The following is an 18,545-nucleotide window of genomic DNA, read 5'->3' as shown; positions in this document are numbered from 1 at the left end:
TTTTTTAAATCAGGATTTTCAAATTTTCTTTTCAAGTTTAAGTAACATTTATTTTTCAAAAAGGTAAATTTTTTAACTTCAATTTTTCAAAACAAAGTAAAAATTAAACAAGTAAGATTAAATTTGCCAAAATAAATTTTTAAGGCTAATTTGATAAAAGCTAAATTTGGAAAGTTTAATTTTCAAGCATATGTTAAAAAACTGAATAAGTTTAAATTTGCAATAGTCAACTTTTTAAGTCAGGTTTAAAAATTAGGTGGGATTAAACTTCCAATTTTGCAAACACTCAGATAATTTTTTTTTTTGAAAAATAGTGTTCAAAGAATAAATTAGTTTTAAAATAGATTAAAATTTTTTTTTAATTAATTTCTCCCCCTGAACTTGACACTTAAAATTAAACAGCTGTCTAACCAATTAGGTACTAACTAACTATCAGAAGATAGTAGCTTTCACTTGGTTAGTCAGATTAAGTTGATTATAAGCAGTCAGTGTTTGACTTGACTGATGAACTTAATCTGATTAATATCTGAGTTGTATTTAACGTCCAGACTTATGCTGATGCACTGAAATAAGCATCTTAAGTCCAGACAGTTGGCCTATGCATCTCACCCCTTTTTATGTTTGTCAAACACAAGCAAGGTAAACCTAAGGTGTTGGTGAGATGCTCAAAAACTAGTCCTATGGGTACATGCTTTCTAAGGATTCAAAACTAGTCTAAGGCCAAAACTGTTTTTGAAAATCTAAAAATGAAAATTTTTGAAAACACACAATTTTAACTTATAATTTGAAAGAATTATTTTTGAAAACACTTTTGAAATTTAAAATTCCTAGTCTATCAAGATAGAACATAATCAATGCAGGTCTGAAATATCACTAGATAAATCCAGAATATTTTACAGGTAGTGTAGCTACAGAAGTGAGTCATAGCTAGAGCTACTGAGATGATGAAGGGGGTGGTCCAGATCCCAAGGATCGGAGAAGCGCCAATAGCTCAGTGTGCCGTGTGTCCCCGGCAGCTCGTAACTCGGCAACCTCTCGCCGTATGTCCCGATGAAAATCAGAGTTCTCCTGCTGGAGACTCGTCATAGCTCTCTCTAGTCCGGTCATACGGTCGGCTAGAGTGCGGGGAGCGTGACGTGGTGCTCGAGCTGGGGGCGGTGGTGGAGCCGGTGCGGCTTCCTCTGGAAATAGTGCGAGCATGAACTCGTCCACCTGTGCGTCTGGATCGGGCTGGTGCAGTGCCCCCCTCCGCCAAGACATAGTCCCGTCATCCCTATCTATCTGGACACCAGCTAGGGAGAAGTTCCGTGTTGCTATAACATCGAACTCGGTCATATGGGCAATGTCTCCTCTAGTGACATCAATGTGCAACGAGGACATATAGGCTGTCAAAATATGACAAAATGGCATGTGGACTCGTCTATCAGTCACGAATCCAGCCGAGTAGATAATGGTGGAGAAGATATGTAGGCTGATATCAATATCTAACCTATGACTCAGGGCATAAAGTAAGAATGAATGGAATGGGCGCATCACAGCGATGTCCCGAGTAGTCAGTGGTAAGATGCAAAAGACTAAAACCCTATAAAGAGCGTAGTCCTGGACCCGAAGTTCTACCGACCTAAACTGTGTCACAGTGGGATCTCGCTCTCCCCCAAAAAAATATGAATAAATCGTATCGAGAGTAATATGTGAGTAGGTATCTCCGAATGGTAGATCCCTCGGAGGATAGCACAAAAAGGAACAAGTAGATGGACGCAATTCTAAAAACTCTCGGATAGTCGTAGGGGAAAAAGTGATATCAGTGCCCGCTGCCCTGGTGGTATAGGTGAGATCGTCTACTTTCACTAGGTTATTGCAAAATTCGGCACACAGACTTATGTTTATTGGATTGGTACATTCGACAAGGTTCCTTAAGTTATAGTGGTTTATAACCTCTAAAACGGAGGGACATGACCCTAGAAAGAAAGATCTATCTATGCAGGCAGTCCTAATGGCCTTATAAATGGTTGACTCAAACTTAATCCTTAGTTCTTCTGTGGGAAACATAGGGTCAGTGCTAGCATTAGAGGGTCCAGCACCAGTATTTGTTCGTTTCCTACTGTATATAACAAAATATTCTAAGAAAGGTTTCAAAGATAACTTCAAATAAATTTTCAGGAAGAAGATTTACCGAGGAGCCATCGATAGGATATAGATCTGACGACCTCGGTTGAATCGCAACAACGTCTTCACCGCAAGAAAATTTGATTAAAAATACTCTCGCACTTAGGTTCGGAGTGAACCTTGGCAAGTTGAAGTTGTTGTGGGGCAAGGATTGGGGGCGCCTGCAGCCCCCTATTTATAGGGAACTCCGGGCGTCCGGAGCCCTTCCGGGCGCCCGGGGTTGATTTAGGGCGGGGCGCCCGGATCTCCTTCCCGGCGCCCCGGAGGAGAATACCAGGGGCGCCCGCCCCTGGTTTTTAACTTTTTTTTTTTTTTGAAGTTAAGTTTTAACATTAAAATTAATTTTGAAATTAGTTTTTTTTTTAAATTAAAATTTTGAAGTTAATTTTTAAGTTTCAAATTAAAATTTTGAAATTAATTTTTAAGTTTAAAATTAAAATTTTGAAATTACTTTTTAAGTTTAAAATTAAAATTTATTTTTAAGTTTAAAATTAATATTTTGAAATTTTTTTTGAGTTTAAAAATAAAATTTTGAAATTAATTTTTAAGTTTCAAATTAAAAATTTTGAAATTAATTTTTAAGTTTAAAATTAAAATTTTGAAATTAAGTTTAAAATTAAAATTTATTTTTAAGTTTAAAATTAATATTTTGAATTTTTTTTTTTTAAATAAAATTTTGAAATCAATTTTTAAGTTTCAAATTAAAAATTTTGAAATTAATTTTTAAGTTTTAAAATTAAAATTTTGAAATTAATTTTTAAGTTTCAAATTAAAAATTTGAAATTAATTTTTAAGTTTAAAATTAAAATTTTGAAATTAATTTTTAAGTTTCAAATTAAAATTTTGAAATTAATTTTTAAGTTTCAAATTAAAAATTTTGAAATTAATTTTTAAGTTTAAAATTAAAATTTTGAAATTAATTTTTAAGTTTAAAATTAAAATTTTGAAATTAATTTTTAAGTTTCAAATTAAAAATTTGAAATTAATTTTTAAGTTTAAAATAAAAAATTTTGAAATTAATTTTTAAGTTTAAAATTAAAATTTTGAAATTAATTTTTAAGTTTAAAATTAAAATTTTGAAATTAATTTTTAAGTTTAAAATTAAGATTTTGAAATTAAGTTAATTTTTAAGTTTAAAATTTTGAACTTAATTTTGAATTAAGCAAATTTAAGCCTTATTCATCTCACCCGATCTATATTATCAATCAGGGAATCCTATGATTTTGTGAGATGAAATTGGTTTGATTACAGAGTTTGGTTTAACTAGTATTAGATTCAGGTTTAGTTTTGGTCTCTACAAACAGGCATTCTTCGGATAAACTTCTAAGCTTGGTGAGTCACATGGACGTCATTAGAAGTAACCAACCTTTCGAGGTTTTCCGAATAGTCCTATCCACGGAGCTTAGTACTAAATCTTGGTCTAACTAGTTAGGATTCGTTTAAGGGTAGCTTCGGTCAGTTCCACTTGGCCAAATGCACCAGATCGAAGCCATATCTTTCTAGACATGCGATGCCCAAGTTTCCCTAACGTACTATCATCCAAAAACTTCACCGGTACCATGATTCAAGTTAAACTTGGTCTCTAATCCTAATTACCCTGCCGGGTTAATTTGTTTTGGGTTACCCTGTCGGGTAAGTTAGTTTTGGAGGTGCCAGCTTTTCTGGAGCCTCCCCCTGTATTATTGGCCATTGATTTTAAATTTTGGTTTTAGGTTTGTGTCGATTCTTTTTATAGTTATGGTTAACTTGGTGATAATTTTGTTGATTTTTAAAGTGTTTAGATTTTGAATTTGATTTAGGTTTGTATTTTGGATTTTGGTTTGGTTTATTCGATTTTATATAATGTATTTTTTCTTTAGGTATATAATATTGATTAAGTCTTACTTGCGTGGTCAGACACGCTTTCGGAACCCAAGCTAGATTGGTTGATTTGTATTGGGTTATTAATGATTTGAAGGTTTTATTTGAATTCGACTTATATCCTAGTCCGGTTTTATTATAACATGCTTTTTGATTATTCAGGATTAAGTCTAAATTTTTTGATCTTGTTGTGAATTTTTCTAACATTTCTTTTAAATTATTAATCTCATTTTTTAATGATAAATTCTCCTCCTCAAGTGTTAGATCTTGAGTTGGATTTGAATTTTTAATTTGTTCCTTGAGGTTTTGATTTTCCTCAAGAAGTGATTTGTTTTCATTTTCTGTTTTAATTAATTTATTGTTTAAACAGGAAATAATTCTAAAATTTTTTTTGTTTAAATTAAAGTATACCTTATTCGGGCCTTCGGAAACGAGTACGGACTCGTGGCTTGTTTCGGGTTCAGACCCGTCTTCATCTTCCGACTCGTCTTCTGTTTCAGCTTCGTGGGCCATCAGTGCAAGGTGGCTCTGATGTTTCTGTTCTTCTTCCTCCGATTCGTTCGAGGAGTCGTCCCACGTTGCTTTGAGTGCCTTCTTTTTGGTTGGCTTCGGTTTGTCGAACTTCAGTTTTGGGCATTCGTTCTTGTAGTGTCCCTTTTTATTGCAGCCGAAGCAAGTAACGTTCCTTTGTTCTGTGGGAGAGCTGATCTTTTGAAGGTCCTTTTTATTGAAGCTCCTCTTTCTCTTGGTGAACATTTTTCTTACCAAGTTCACCAGGTGTTCTTCGTCTTCGGAGTCTTGGTCGGAATCTTCTTCAAATTCAGGCTTGCTTTTCTTTTCTTTGGTGGAACCTGCAAATAAAGCTATACCTTTCTCGGCTCCAACATTAGTTTGTTCATGTAATTCTAATTCACAGAAAAGCTCATCTAATTTTAACTTAGAAAGATTTTTTGAAATTTTGTAGGCATCCACTATTGATGCCCACAAACTATTACGTGGAAAGGCGTTTAATGCGTATCTTATTAAGTCTCTGTTTTCCATTTGGTGGCCTATCGCATGAAGCCCGTTGAGGATGTCCTTGATCCTCGCGTGGAGCTGATTCGCCGTTTCTCCTTCCTGCATTTTTATATTAAAAATTTTATTTAAAAGCAGGTCTCGTTTTGTTACCTTGGCGTCGCTCGTTCCCTCGTGCAGCTCGATCAATTTGTCCCACAGTTCTTTAGCGTTTTTGTGTGGACCGACTCTTTTTAGTTCTTCTCTTGTTAACCCGCACTGTAGAGTGTTGATAGCTTTATTTTCTGTTGATGCCTTTTTCTTTATGTCTGCTGTCTAGTCTTCAGGATCCAGTAAATTCTCGGAGTTATCTACTGGAATTTTGTAGGGTCTCATAATGCTCATCCACTGGTCGAAGTCTGTCTTGAGGTAAACCTCCATCCTCTTTTTCCAGTATGGAAAATCGTCCCCGTTGAAGAGTGGAGGGCGTACTGTGCTGAATCCTTCTGTCTGAGACATTTTAGTCCTGCGCACAGACGAAAGAAAAGAGACAAAAAAAATCCCAAGACTTGGTCTTGGATTAGTAGTGCGGAACGAAAAAAATAGTAGACAAATCTGGATTGGTGTTGCACCAATTTAGATTTAATTGCAAAAAAAAATGATATACCAGTTTAGAATTAGAAAATTTTTTTAAGAGGAATAAAAAAAAACAAAGGAAAGGTTTCACCCCCAGTCTGATTGGTGGTTGCACCAAATCAGAGCGGTACCTGCTCTGATACCACTTGTAGGACCGTGATCGTTCGATAGAGGGGGGGGGTGAATATCGATTCGAAAAGTTGAGTTAAAATACGCAGCGGAAAAGTAAATGAACATAGTTGTTTTTACTTCGTTCGGAGCCTGTGACGACTCCTACTCGAAGGCCCGTGGTCCTTGACCACTTTCGTTGGGCAATCACTATCAATTCGAATATAGTTACAAAATAAGTACAGGAAATGCTAGTGAAAAAAAAAATACCGACAAGGAAATTAACTAAAACCCGAAGGAGCACTTTGTCGGAGCTTGTTGGCGTCGCAAGAACGTAGAGCAGCAGGACCAGCAGTAGAGGAGTTCTCAGATATGTTAATTGATCTCTGAAGCTCCTGCCTGGGGCTTCTTTTATATGTTGCTCCGGGCGCCTGGATTCCTTCCGGGCGCCTGGAATGTGACGTAGCTGCTCAAACCGAGATGCTCCACGTGGCGACGACTTGGCTGGATATAATTTGCTTTCCGGGCGCCCGGACCACCTTGTTCCAGAAAACTCCCTTTTTCTGCAAAACAAAGTTAGTCCGAGGCAATATATATCCTGCAAAATAGATTGTTAGTGTAGGATCGAAAAGAATTTAGATATCTCCACAATGACATGATATTGTCCACTTTGGGCCTAAGCCCTCATGATTTTGCTCTTGGGCTCTACCCAAAAGGCCTCATTCCAATGGAGATATCTTTCTCTTATAAACTCATGATCTTTTCCATGTGTTTTCAATATGGGACTATGTTTGCAACCTTGCAAACCCAACAATCCCCCCCTCAAACAAAGGACCATGGGCTTCCCACGTCCGATCCTTGACCCACCAGGTCTTCCTGCCCCTCGGCCTACCCGACCTACTAGGACTTCCTGCCCCTCGGTCTACCCGACCTACTAGGACTTCCTTGCCTAGCCACAACTAGGACTTCCTGCCTCTCGGTCCACCCGACCTACTAGGACTTCCTGCCTGGTGTCTGGTCCTCTTGATCCGAACATAGGAGCCTCCACTTTCTTTATTCGAGGTCAATATTGTACTCACATGGTTCAATCAGATCATAGCTCTTGTGCACAGTCGGTGGTTAAACCTTCTGACAGTCCGGGCTCTGATACCAATTGTAGGATCGAAAAGAATTTAGATATCTCCACAATGACATGATATTGTCCACTTTGGGCCTAAGCCCTCATGATTTTGCTCTTGGGCTCTACCCAAAAGGCCTCATTCCAATGGAGATATCTTTCTCTTATAAACTCATGATCTTTTCCATGTGTTTTCAATATGGGACTATGTTTGCAACCTTGCAAACCCAACAGTTAGCACATTTTATAATAGTATGAATTAGCACAAATAGTATGACTTAGATTCCGTCTTTCCGAGACCGGAATCTAGTCACGATCTCGACTTAGATATCCGAAATGGATCTAAGCTGGATCGACGCCTAATGTTCCCTTCCCGGGAACGCGTCCTCGCAGTCACTTCCCTCCAGTGACTTACCTCACTTACCTGCCAGACGTCCGGTCAGCCCGTCGACCCGTCTGGACTTCTCGCCAAGCATCCGGTCAGCCCGTCGACCCGCTTGGATTTCTCGCCAAGCGTCCGGTCAGCCCGTCGACCTGCTTGGACTTCTCGCCAGCTATCCGGTCAGCCCGTCGACCTAGCTGGACTTCGTGCCAGACATCCGGTCAGCCCGTCGACCTGTCTGGACTTCTCCTGCACACTCGATCAAAGTGTCAGACAACAACAAAACTAACTTAACCTATTTGTCATTCATCAAAACCTAGGTTAGACCGTTAGTGCTACCCGCACCAACACTTTAATATTATTTGCCTGAACTAATCTTATTTTACAGAAAATAGAATTACGGAAAATGGTAGTCTGGGCTCCTGGAGCTGCTCCAGGCGCTCGGAATGCCTTCGCCGAGCAACAGGGTGTCTGGCCAAGTGCCCTCAAGGTCCGGGCGTTCGGAGTTGCTCCAAGTACCCGGATGGCCAAAACTTATCTTTTCGTCGAGCTGGAGCGGTAGGGTTGGTCAGGCATACTTCATGGTCCGGGGCTCCGGGCGCCTGAGGGTGGTTCGGGCGCCCGGAAGTGGATAACCTTTGTTGGATTGAGTGTCGATGAGAGCACACCACGTCAGCACGGTCTAGACACCCGGAAGGGGATCCAGGCACTCGAAATAGGTTGTGATCCTGTCCGAAAGCTGAATCAACGGACGCTGGGCACGTGGTGCTCTCCGGTTACTGACGTGGGTCTTCGAATGCTGGTGCGAACTTCCGGCGATCCTGCAAAGAAGTCAGGCCGGGAAGGGGTTCCCGGTGGTGACCCTCCGACGCTCAAGTCAGGCAAGCGAATAACGAAGAAGTGGCTCCCAAAATTATAGAACGCGTATCTCCGGCGAAGTATAAGGCTCCTTATATAGAGCGGTGAAAGAGCTCACGCACACCTATCGAGGAAAATACGTGTCCTTAGCCCATACCTCGGTATGTGTTTGTCAGAAAGTTTACCTGACACCATACTGCTACAGTCCAGGCACGTCTTCGATGGGACAGCAGAACACCTTGCCGCCAGATTTGGAGTATGGCCTAGTCATAGGACTTGACACCTGTCATAAGATGTTCCTTGCCCTTCTCTCCCTACTCCATGCCGGGGCGTCCGGCCGGCCGGCACTCATCTCACGTCCGGCCGGCCGACACTCACATCACGTCCGGTCGGCCGACACTCACATCACGTCCGACCCTCCATATGCATCGGTATGCTGGGGAGATCCTCGGTAAGGTGCTATGGGGGGACTGCTAGCAGTATGTTACCTTATGTCTACGGCTGAGCATGACTTCCGCTCAGCCCTTCGTTATTGTTCAATTGAGCGCCGGAACCCCGACTCCTGTCGGGGCCCCTTTTGCCATCGGTTATTCACCGGTCGGCCGGCCGGGAGGTCGGCCCATTCGTCTCCGGTCGGCCACCTGGCCCTTTGACTTCCACGTGGCATTGACCCCTCAAAATGGGGGTCCCCTGTTCTAACCGCCGGATCAGGTTGTAAAAGAAGGTTTTGACTAGTGGCTTCACAACAACATTCCGAACAACTTTCGTTTCTTCATGTTGCTTAGAAAATTCCTCCTTGATGCCCAGAATCTACTCCGACGACGACTGCACTGAAGATCTAATCCTCCAAGTTGTCAGTATTGTTTTTATTCAAGTTACTTGTGTTCAAATTGTAATCATCTATTGTAATTTTCTGATTGATTAGTATTTGCCCAACGAAAGCACTATCACGTGTGAGCTTTGAAGTAGGAGTCGCCACATACTCCGAACCAAGTAAATCTTGGTCGAGTTAGCATTGTACTCTTCTGTTTCTTTCTTTATTTCATTGTCTTTACTCTCTCTCCGATTGTTTTAAAATGAACGTGAAAGCCACGAGCGCTATTCACCCCTCTAGTGCGTCTCGATCCTACACTACTGTCGGATACCTACTACAACGTGAAAGCGAAATACAACTTGAATCATAATACATTAAAATGTGTCAAACATGTGAACTATAATACTGAATAGAAACAATGACAACAAGATAAATATAAATGTCTATTCTTCATAATTAATTTGTTCAAGAGTTAATACATCATGGAAGATTTAAAGTCAAAAGACCTATAAATATTACAACTTCAAATACCATATCTACTTTTCATCACTAATTTATAAAAAAAATCTAACTATGGCTTATCTCTTCCAATGTATTTTTCAGTTTTTAAAATTTTTCAATTTTCGATAGTTTTCTCTCTGAGTTTAAATTTGATACTATATTTAAGGATGCATACAAAATTTCTTTTCCTCTCGATGTAAAGGAGGTAAGTGCTAGATTTTTAACTTATATAGATACTTCTATCCAAGTGTCATAAACACTCGGTTGACGTCCAATAAAGATAACATACGTTTTCTCCTATATTAATTAAATAAATTATTTAGAATCACGTGTAAATAATATATTAGGATCAGAGAGAATTACAACTAAATGAAATGACTTATCAGTAGCTACTACACGTTGTAGCAGCTAACTATCTAAATAGCTGCTACAACGTGTGACAGTTAAATGTCCAAGTAGCTACTACATGTTGTAGTAGATAAATGTTCAAGTAGCTGATATAATGTGTAGCAACTAACTGTCCAAGTAGTTGCTACACATTATAGCAGCTAAATGTCTAAGTAACTATTATACATTGTAGCAGTTAAATGTCCAAGTAGCTACTACACGTTGTAGCAAGTGTCGAGCTTTCACATTGTAATATAATTCCTAATAATATATTAGGACTAGAGAGAATTACAACTTAAAATGAAATGACTTACCATTGGTTATGAAATGTGGAAAATGATGTTTAGCAAGTGCTCTGCAAATTATATAATAAAAAAAAATGGAAAGAAAATGTTGTTTGGATTGTGCAAGTAGCAGCTACACTTGTAGCAAATAGGGCTTGTACATTGTAGTATAAATCTTAATAAAAAATATTATACAGAGCTGAAAAATAGATAGTGGAGTGCAAAGACTTATAATCAAGAATGGAGAGGGGTGGTAAGCAAAGCAGCGTCAGCTATATTTGCGATGACAGTTTGGGGAGCTTCTAGCCAACTCAAGAACAAGCATGCAGTTGCTTAGCTTGCAGTGCCTTTACTTTGCTTGTCGGTAGGAGCGAGATCAATGAAAGATGGCGGCAACGGAAGGAGTGAGAGCAAGAGAAATTTAGATTTGGGAAAGTTGAGGGATTAAAAGTCAAGGACAAAGTTTTGAATAGAGGGCGGAATGAGAGAGAGAATAAAAAGAAATTAATAATATAAAGAAATCGAGTTGGTAACACCACGTAAGCGTGTTGCTCATGGTCGCACAAGAGGCATCGGGTAGCCTATCATATGTATATATAGAGAGATAAATGATACAATGCACATCCTAACCTTGCATACTCCTCTACAACCCTCATAGGTCCGGTGTTCAAATGCTTGCCTAGGTGTCTCTATTCACTTTTGAGAATCGGGATGCCTGAATAAGCATTCGGGCGCTCGAACATATGAGGATGAGCCAGGAGTAAAATCTATATAAACATTAGTTCAAGTGAATTGGATTAAATATAACCGATTTCAATTGCGGGCAAAATCATCAATAAATTTCAAATCCACTTCTACCAGGTTTTTGCTTATTTGAAAAATATTTTTTCCCAATTGGATTTAATTTTAACCAATTTCAAATATAGCCATGGGGGTTTTAAAAGTGTTTCCTTTTTTTTTAAAAAAAAAAAATTCTTCGTATTTTCATATTTAAGGGGTATAAGATAATATTCAATAGAAAATGAAATTGTTTTAAGGAGGAAATGACTTGTGGATTTTAAAGCGAGGAAAGTGTTTTTTAGGAGTTCAGAGATGTCATGATACGTCCGATCGATAATGGGACACAGGAACAGAAAGAAATAGAGACAGAGGATTTGAACTGATTTTTTACCCATTCACAAGCCACAACAGCTCCACCTTCATTTTTTTTTATTTATAATTTAGATGTTTAACTTTTATAATCCTATTAATTAGTGACCGATTCAGTTTTACATAATTTTTTTACTGAGAAACATAGATAATTCATAATGGATAACTTGGCATCATAAATTTTTTAAATTCTCTAAATATAATATATCCTAAGGGAAATTCTAATTCTCGTTCTATTTCTTACCATCACATTGTAATCCGGGCACCGGCCTCCACCTCCATTGATGCATGATACCCCGGACCAACCTGTCAATCATCTCTCACCTCTACCGACGATGTCCCTCCACAAGTAAAAATTAGTTAGTCAAAATAGATTAAGGTCGGGCAAGCAAGCTTGATAGGTTAAAGAAAAGATAAAGGGACAATTTATTTTCCCGAATTTAAGTCAAATAAGAAAAAAAAATCTTTTAAGACTTTTATCACTGATACATTATTTTATATATGCTAGAAATAATCATCTGTATCCTTAAATAATATCGCTTTCTTCACGTACCTAGCAATTAGTGAGACTTCTCGAGTAAGCACACGCCGCGTGTATAACAATTAACAATTAATGGTTTTTTTTAAAAAAAATATAATAATTAATATACACATGAGCACGAATAAATGAGTACAGACGCACACCCAGTGAATTGAAACTTTATATATATCGTATGGAAGGCCTAACCTTGGATGCACGGTTAATTCCACACATCCGACAACCATAAAATAAGCGTTGATTATTATGTTTGATCATCCGGTAGATGGTATAATTGAATAAATTTCATCCACCATGCAATTAAGACTCATCACAAACAAGTTCCTACCAAACAAAATGACAGCCACCTCACGGTCGCTGGGATATTCGATAAGTTCTAATGAAAAATAACAAAGAACAAGTATAGGGAAAAAAATGATTGGAACCGCAGGCAATATAATTTGATGGCAAAAGATCCATCCAATCAATGTTTGCAGCATTCAACCCTCCGCAACAATTTCATGAATCTTTTCACTGATCTCTGGATCTTCAGATCTAACTGCTAGCTTCATCGCAACCTGCTTGGACCCATCAATGCCGAATGAAACTCTAACAAGCACCTTCACATTGCCAACAAAAATACCTGACAGCAAACATGTGTGTGATCTGGAGTTGTTTGGAACGACATCAGTTCCCTGCGAACAATTCAACATGGTTGGTTTAATTCTGTAGCAAAATGAAATCCCATGCTTAAGAAAGGCTAACCTCGCAAGGTTGCATGCCGACAATATCTATGACTGCCTTGACAGTTTCTGCCAAGCTCTCTTTCACACCTAGGCCATACTCGTCAATGCGCTCATTATCAGGGTCCATGCCATCCCAAGCATTTTTGAAGTTGGAGACTCCCACCTTCAGCATGTAATCAGCTGCAGCAATTTCAAGATCCTCAAGCTGGTACTCATCTTCAACGCCTTCTTCCTCTGCCTCCCCCGTAGCTGGATCTACCTGATTACAGCATAAAAGGAGAATGGTTGGATTTGTCAACGACACAAGCTAAATAAATATAAGCATCAAAGCACCGGCAGAAAAAGATCAAAAGTTGCTGAAGCTAACTCTTAGATAACATTCTACACAGCATGAAATCCTGACCATCCAAAACAAAGAAAAGAGCCCGTTGAACTCATTTACTTGGTAAGCAGTAGCCGGAGGAGCATTATCTTCTATTTTATGAAAACTATAAACAGACATGAATGAACAATTTACTGAGATTCAGACATGCATATTATAATAACATCAGACAACCGAGGGATGAGGCAAACCTCCTTAACCACAAACTTCAGAAGGTTAGAGAACTTTCCAGTAGCAGGAACACCTTCTGGTTTTTCAAAAGCAACAAAAGTCTGTCCTGGCGAAGCATATGGTAAGGACCGCAAGGGCTTTGTTGCAACTTCTGAAAATTCCTCTGCTTCAGATGGATCCACAAAAACAGTAACCTGATGTAAAGGAAAATCAGAACATTGTAAGGTTTACAAGCCTAGTTGAGTAACTATTTCCTAAACAACTACTGACCATTTCGAGTAACTGTTCGGCAATGGTATTTGTGCAGTTGTATTGGAATATGACATGGCTATCAAAGATGTGCTTCACTGCATTAACGGAATATTCAGTCTCTGCTTCAGTCAACTCCACAGGTGCAGATGACTGAGAAATCAGAGCAGATAAGTGATATTAATAAAAGAATAATCAGATATAGCACCCAATAACAGCTATTGATAACCTTGAAAAGTTTTCCAAATCCAGAAAACTCAGGGATGGAGGAAAGGAGTTTTTCATATCCATCAACGACGGAAGTGGGAGCACTTGGAGCAGTGGTTAAGCCAGTTGGCTTTTTACCAGGAGCCTTCTTCTCGGCAAGGGGTTGTGATTTGATCTCCTTGGGGACAGAAAAAATATCAAAGGGCACGTCTGATGCCACCTGAATTTAAAAAAGTGGCAAATTAAGTCGTAGAAATAGTTATTGTATTTGACAAAAACATTACAAGTGATGATCATACATAATTACGCAAACTTGTTTCGAAGTTGATGAGTGGCACATCTAGAGGACCGAATAAGAATTCCTTTACTTCCTGATCAGTTTCAGTGGCAGGGTCACTTCCTAGAGTATTGAGATAAAGTGTAGCCCTGTCCCTGACCTACATCAGATGAGAGTGACAAAACAAGATTATTTACTCTGACTATAAAGGCTGCCATGTAACAATAACAATGAACCATAACCAAGAAATAAGACTGGACATCAATTGTACCAGTAATCAAGCTCTGAAATTTAACCATAAACATATAATTCTTATCTATAGGATCTTAGTGTCTTCAAATTGGAATAATTTTCAAAAAGTGTGTAACTTGAATCAGAAATGTAAAGTGAATGGAGAATATATAAAAAAACACTTCAAAGATTTATACACAAGAGGACTCACTTATGAATCTTACTGATTTTTGTAGAACCAAAAATTACCACATTTCAAGAAAAAAAGCTCTATCTTCAGATATATTAGCAGAAATTACCTCATCATCACTATCAAATAGGCAACGCCTCAACAGAACAAATATACGAGGCTGCAGAAAATAGCCAAAGCCAATAGCAATAAGTGTCGGATTATAAATCAGAAGAACACTTTTTCAAGAAACAACATGATCTAGTACCTTTAGTGAGTCTACCATAGCACCAAATTTTGCCAAGGTGCTTACAGCACAAGCTCGGACAGTTGCATTTTCAAGTATCACACGGTTATAAATATAGCGAATATATCTACTAGGGTCTGATGTCTTTGGGCCTTCGTTCCCAAGAAAGTGAAGAATCTAGTAGAGAGCAGGAAAAAATTAATTCAACTCAAGGATACGAACATGGCAAAAAATCACATGATAATTACCTGGGTCGACAGGTACGTAAATTCACAGTCCTCGATGAATTCACATAGGTGAAACAAGCCAATTTCTTTTGCTTCAGGTATATCTCTGATGAGGATGACTATTGAATCAACAATTGCTTTCTTGTAGTCAAAGCCCCCTTCTTCCCGAAGAATGTTGCTTAAGAAATTCATCCTAGGAAGTAAATTGCAACAAATAAATGTTTGCCTTCAGTAAAGAACATCTAGCAGAAACATAAGTGAAGAGGACTTTTACATACAAAGAACGGTATTTGAGGGGGAATTTCAAGCACAAAGATCTTATAGCTTCCACAACAACAATCTTGAACTCATCTGCAATATCTGACATGAAATTTGTAATTTGTTTCATCAGGCGATCTACACTTGATTCATTTCCAGTTTTTAGAAGTGTAGTTATTGCAAGTGTAGCAATGCTCCTGTTTTGGTCTGAAATTAGGCTCTCCATATCAATGTTGCAATTTGTAACTGCTAGAGGATGAGTATTAGCAACCTGCAACAGATTAATCGAGCTCAACAAACACTTTATGATATCTACAAGCAATTCCTTTGATAAACAAAATAAGTAACTAATTTAGATCTAGGCAGGACATTGGCTATAAGTAGATGTTAAATGGACAAAGAAAGTAACAAGATATGCATTTGTAGCACAGGAAGGATCAACTTGGAGAGCATGTCTGATTAAATATGAAATAAAATTTTCTGAGAATTCACTTAGTATCGACAATTAGAAAAAATCTAATAAAATTTGTCAACTCTAACCTTATTTAGTGTTCTAATAGCTGCAAATCTAAGAACAGGTTTTGATGAACTCAAAAACAACTGCAATACAGTGATAGCAGGGGTCAACTCTCGACTAGTCACACCACTCAACTCTGTTATTGCTCTTGCAGCCTCAAAGACAACCATTTCAGCTTTGTGTCGCAGACAAGATTCAAGGTAATCAAAAAATGGCCGCTCTCCTTGTAAGTTTGCATTTGATTCTCGAATTACCTGAAAAAGATGTCTAGTTATAAAATCTCAGATTGTTTATCTAACCTCCAGTCCATGAAAATACCTGGCTAGTGTATCTTATCAAAAGGCACTGAGCTAAAGGTGAACGGACTGATCCTTTAGTCAAGCTAGTGACAAGCTTGGTAACAGCGAGGCGATCATTTTGTCTAATCTGCAATTCAGAAAAGCAATAAGTGGAGAACAAACAAAAAGTTTATGATAAAAGCTCTAATAGAATTTTAAATCTCATGTAGTTCATCATTGAATAATTTAATGCACGGTAAAGAAAACTACAAATTGACGGAAAGCCAATAACCAGTTAAAGCTACATAAGACATGTCATCTCTAGCAACTCATAACAATTACAGTACTTGTACTTTCTATCCCTTGCCTGTGGATGTTCATATAATTCTATGTACAGAACCATGATGATCTACATGCAACTCAAAATGCAGGCACATTGTGAAAAAATTAAGTAGCACACCTGGTGTAGAAGAGCAAGAGCATGGAATTGCACGAGAGCAGCTCTTGACTGAACAGCTTCTTGCACCTCATTGCTCCATCTTTTTACAATTTCTGGATTTGTCTGTATCCATAATTGGAAGTAAATATGTCACATGTGAAAGTAAACCATAGGCATGGCCAAAAGTGAAAAAATGATACCTGAAGCAAGTGAACTGCACTAACGAGGGCTGCACTAGAAACAACAGGATTTTTGTCAACAATTGCTTGCTTTAAGTATCTCTCAATTTGAGCAAGCAGAGTGCTATCAGTAATTCTACAAAGGACTCGGATAGCATTGGCTCTATACATATCAGTCTTACTATTCATATCCTTCATCAAAGAGCTTGTGACAATAATAACCTAGACAGACAAAGGAAAAAATATTAATATTGTAAAGCTCTTAAAGACAGATTGTAGACAGTCACACCTCATCTGCAGACGGTGAAAGTTCCTTAATCATCAAATAGACCATCCTCCTAAGCACTGTATCCTTAGACTGAAATAGTTTTGTCACGGCAAAAAAGACTCCCGTGGCCTCAACCTATAATAAAAAGAAAACATCAACAATGTTGACTATAGCGTAGCAGGAAAAAGTAACAGGACCTCACCTTAGTAAATGTTTCTCCTTGATTAAGCAAATACAATAGCTTAGTAATAACCTGCAAATTTGTCATAAAAATCATGAATAAAGCATGTGGAATAATTTAACTCAATCATACAAGCATACTGGCAACCAAGATCTAGAACACGGTACCTGAGAGCATTTTCTGGCATCGAGTTGGGGATCGTGGAAAACTCTTGCCTCTTGCAGGACAGCTCCTTTCTCAATTCCGTGAAAGGGTGAGTATTCTTCTGCATTAAGGGTAAGATTTCGACACGAGCAGTCATTTTCCAGCACACAAATATCAGCTTAGATCTAAGTGACAGGACAGTTGCGCTCCAATATAGTTAATTTCCTCCAATACAATCAATATTAGCGAAAACTACATACCAAAGCAGTCCAATGCAGGAATCAAAAGGTCAAAGAGGAAAAAAAAAATCACTCAACGACTTCAGATCCACTATTGAAAAAGGACAAATCTCGTCATGAAAGGGGGTGTCTCTTTCTCAGCACGGATCTATATGAAACCGGCAGATCTCCATTCGGAAGATCGTTGGACATCGTCTTGGCGCCAGGATTCAATCAAAATCGAAGAATTTTAAACGCAAATACACTGGAATCAACGAGAGATCTTGAAATAACAAAAAAAAAAAAGGCATGGGAGAAGACCTTCCTCATCGTGGTCATCATCCTTTTTGACAAAGGGCTGAGCCATGTCGGTGTTGCGAGATCCGACGGGATCGACGAAGAGGGAAGAGATGGGAAGTGGGAGGACAGTACAACCGGCGATCGGTCGATGGGATGGGGCGTCTTATGTAAATGGGAAAGGCCGCGGAGCCTCTAAATGGATCGGGTTGAATCGGATTAATTTGAACAAAATCCGACCCCTTGCTACCACTTACTTGCCACTGGCCAAATCAGATTTTTCAAAATAATTAACATAATTAAATATAGTATCTGAGTCTTGTATTAATTATAGTTTAAAATTAATTAAATCATTTGTTGCTTACAATTTTTTAGATCGATACTTGAGATGAATAAAAATATGAATAATTGAAAATTTACATACATTTAGTATTATATAAAAGAGTTCATCTTGTTTGAAGACGTGGAGTTGAAAAGCTGAGGGCATGACAGTCTTACTGATTACATGAAGACCTTAATTCTATTTGTAAAATAAAATTAAATTAGGGAAGGAGTCCATCATGTTGATCCTCCGACGCTCAAGTTAAAAGTAGGAAAAGAAAAAAATGAGAGTACTAGGGGCAAAGATGAATCTTGCCTTTCTCCATACTTGGCGTACTCTTTTATACCTTTCTCAGTGACCCTCCGTCTTCTCCTGTTTAATGATACTAATTACCGATCAAAGACATCTTTGTCTTGGTTTCTTCTCATTTAATGATAGATGAAGTGTTCTATTTTATTTTCTTTTTCTCTTATTAATTATCTGTCTTTTCCTCTTTTTTTATTTTACCGGATCATTATACGTACTATGCCAACACCATACTTCGAACCGGACGAGTGGCCCACTCGGCTCGAGCTCCTAGCCCGCTCAACTTGCTCTTCCGCCGATCGGCTTGGCCAGACACTGGTTTACTCAGATGGTCGATCAGACAATGATCCCTCCAATCGGGCGATGAACCGCTTCATGCTCAGGTGCGGCCGAGCCTTGCTTAAACCCTGGTGTTGACCACTTTGACTTTGACCTACACTGTGGCAATTGACTCGGGCCA

General features: G+C 38.4%; 1 protein-coding gene across 1 annotated transcript; it reads right to left on the bottom strand.

The window, feature by feature from the left end:
• Positions 1 to 12,037: 12,037 nt before the first annotated feature.
• On the bottom strand, positions 12,038 to 17,623 carry LOC122051474 (coatomer subunit gamma-2). Its single transcript, XM_042612630.1, has 18 exons — positions 17,482 to 17,623; positions 16,966 to 17,063; positions 16,820 to 16,870; positions 16,639 to 16,752; positions 16,371 to 16,571; positions 16,192 to 16,293; positions 15,772 to 15,879; positions 15,477 to 15,707; positions 14,957 to 15,207; positions 14,700 to 14,871; positions 14,473 to 14,628; positions 14,335 to 14,385; positions 13,827 to 13,964; positions 13,550 to 13,747; positions 13,342 to 13,473; positions 13,092 to 13,265; positions 12,538 to 12,777; positions 12,038 to 12,467 (listed from the first exon to the last, which is right to left on the bottom strand). The coding sequence occupies exons 1-18, from the start codon at positions 17,525 to 17,527 to the stop codon at positions 12,273 to 12,275; spliced, it is 2,658 nt and encodes an 885-aa protein (XP_042468564.1). The 5' UTR covers positions 17,528 to 17,623; the 3' UTR covers positions 12,038 to 12,272.
• Between the last annotated feature and the right edge of the window lie 922 nt (positions 17,624 to 18,545).

Source organism: Zingiber officinale, chromosome 3A (assembly GCF_018446385.1).
Source record: "Zingiber officinale cultivar Zhangliang chromosome 3A, Zo_v1.1, whole genome shotgun sequence".
Taxonomy (NCBI): domain Eukaryota; kingdom Viridiplantae; phylum Streptophyta; class Magnoliopsida; order Zingiberales; family Zingiberaceae; genus Zingiber; species Zingiber officinale.
The sequence above is the reverse complement of the archived record's forward strand: the minus strand, read 5'-3'. Positions and strand labels throughout refer to the sequence as shown.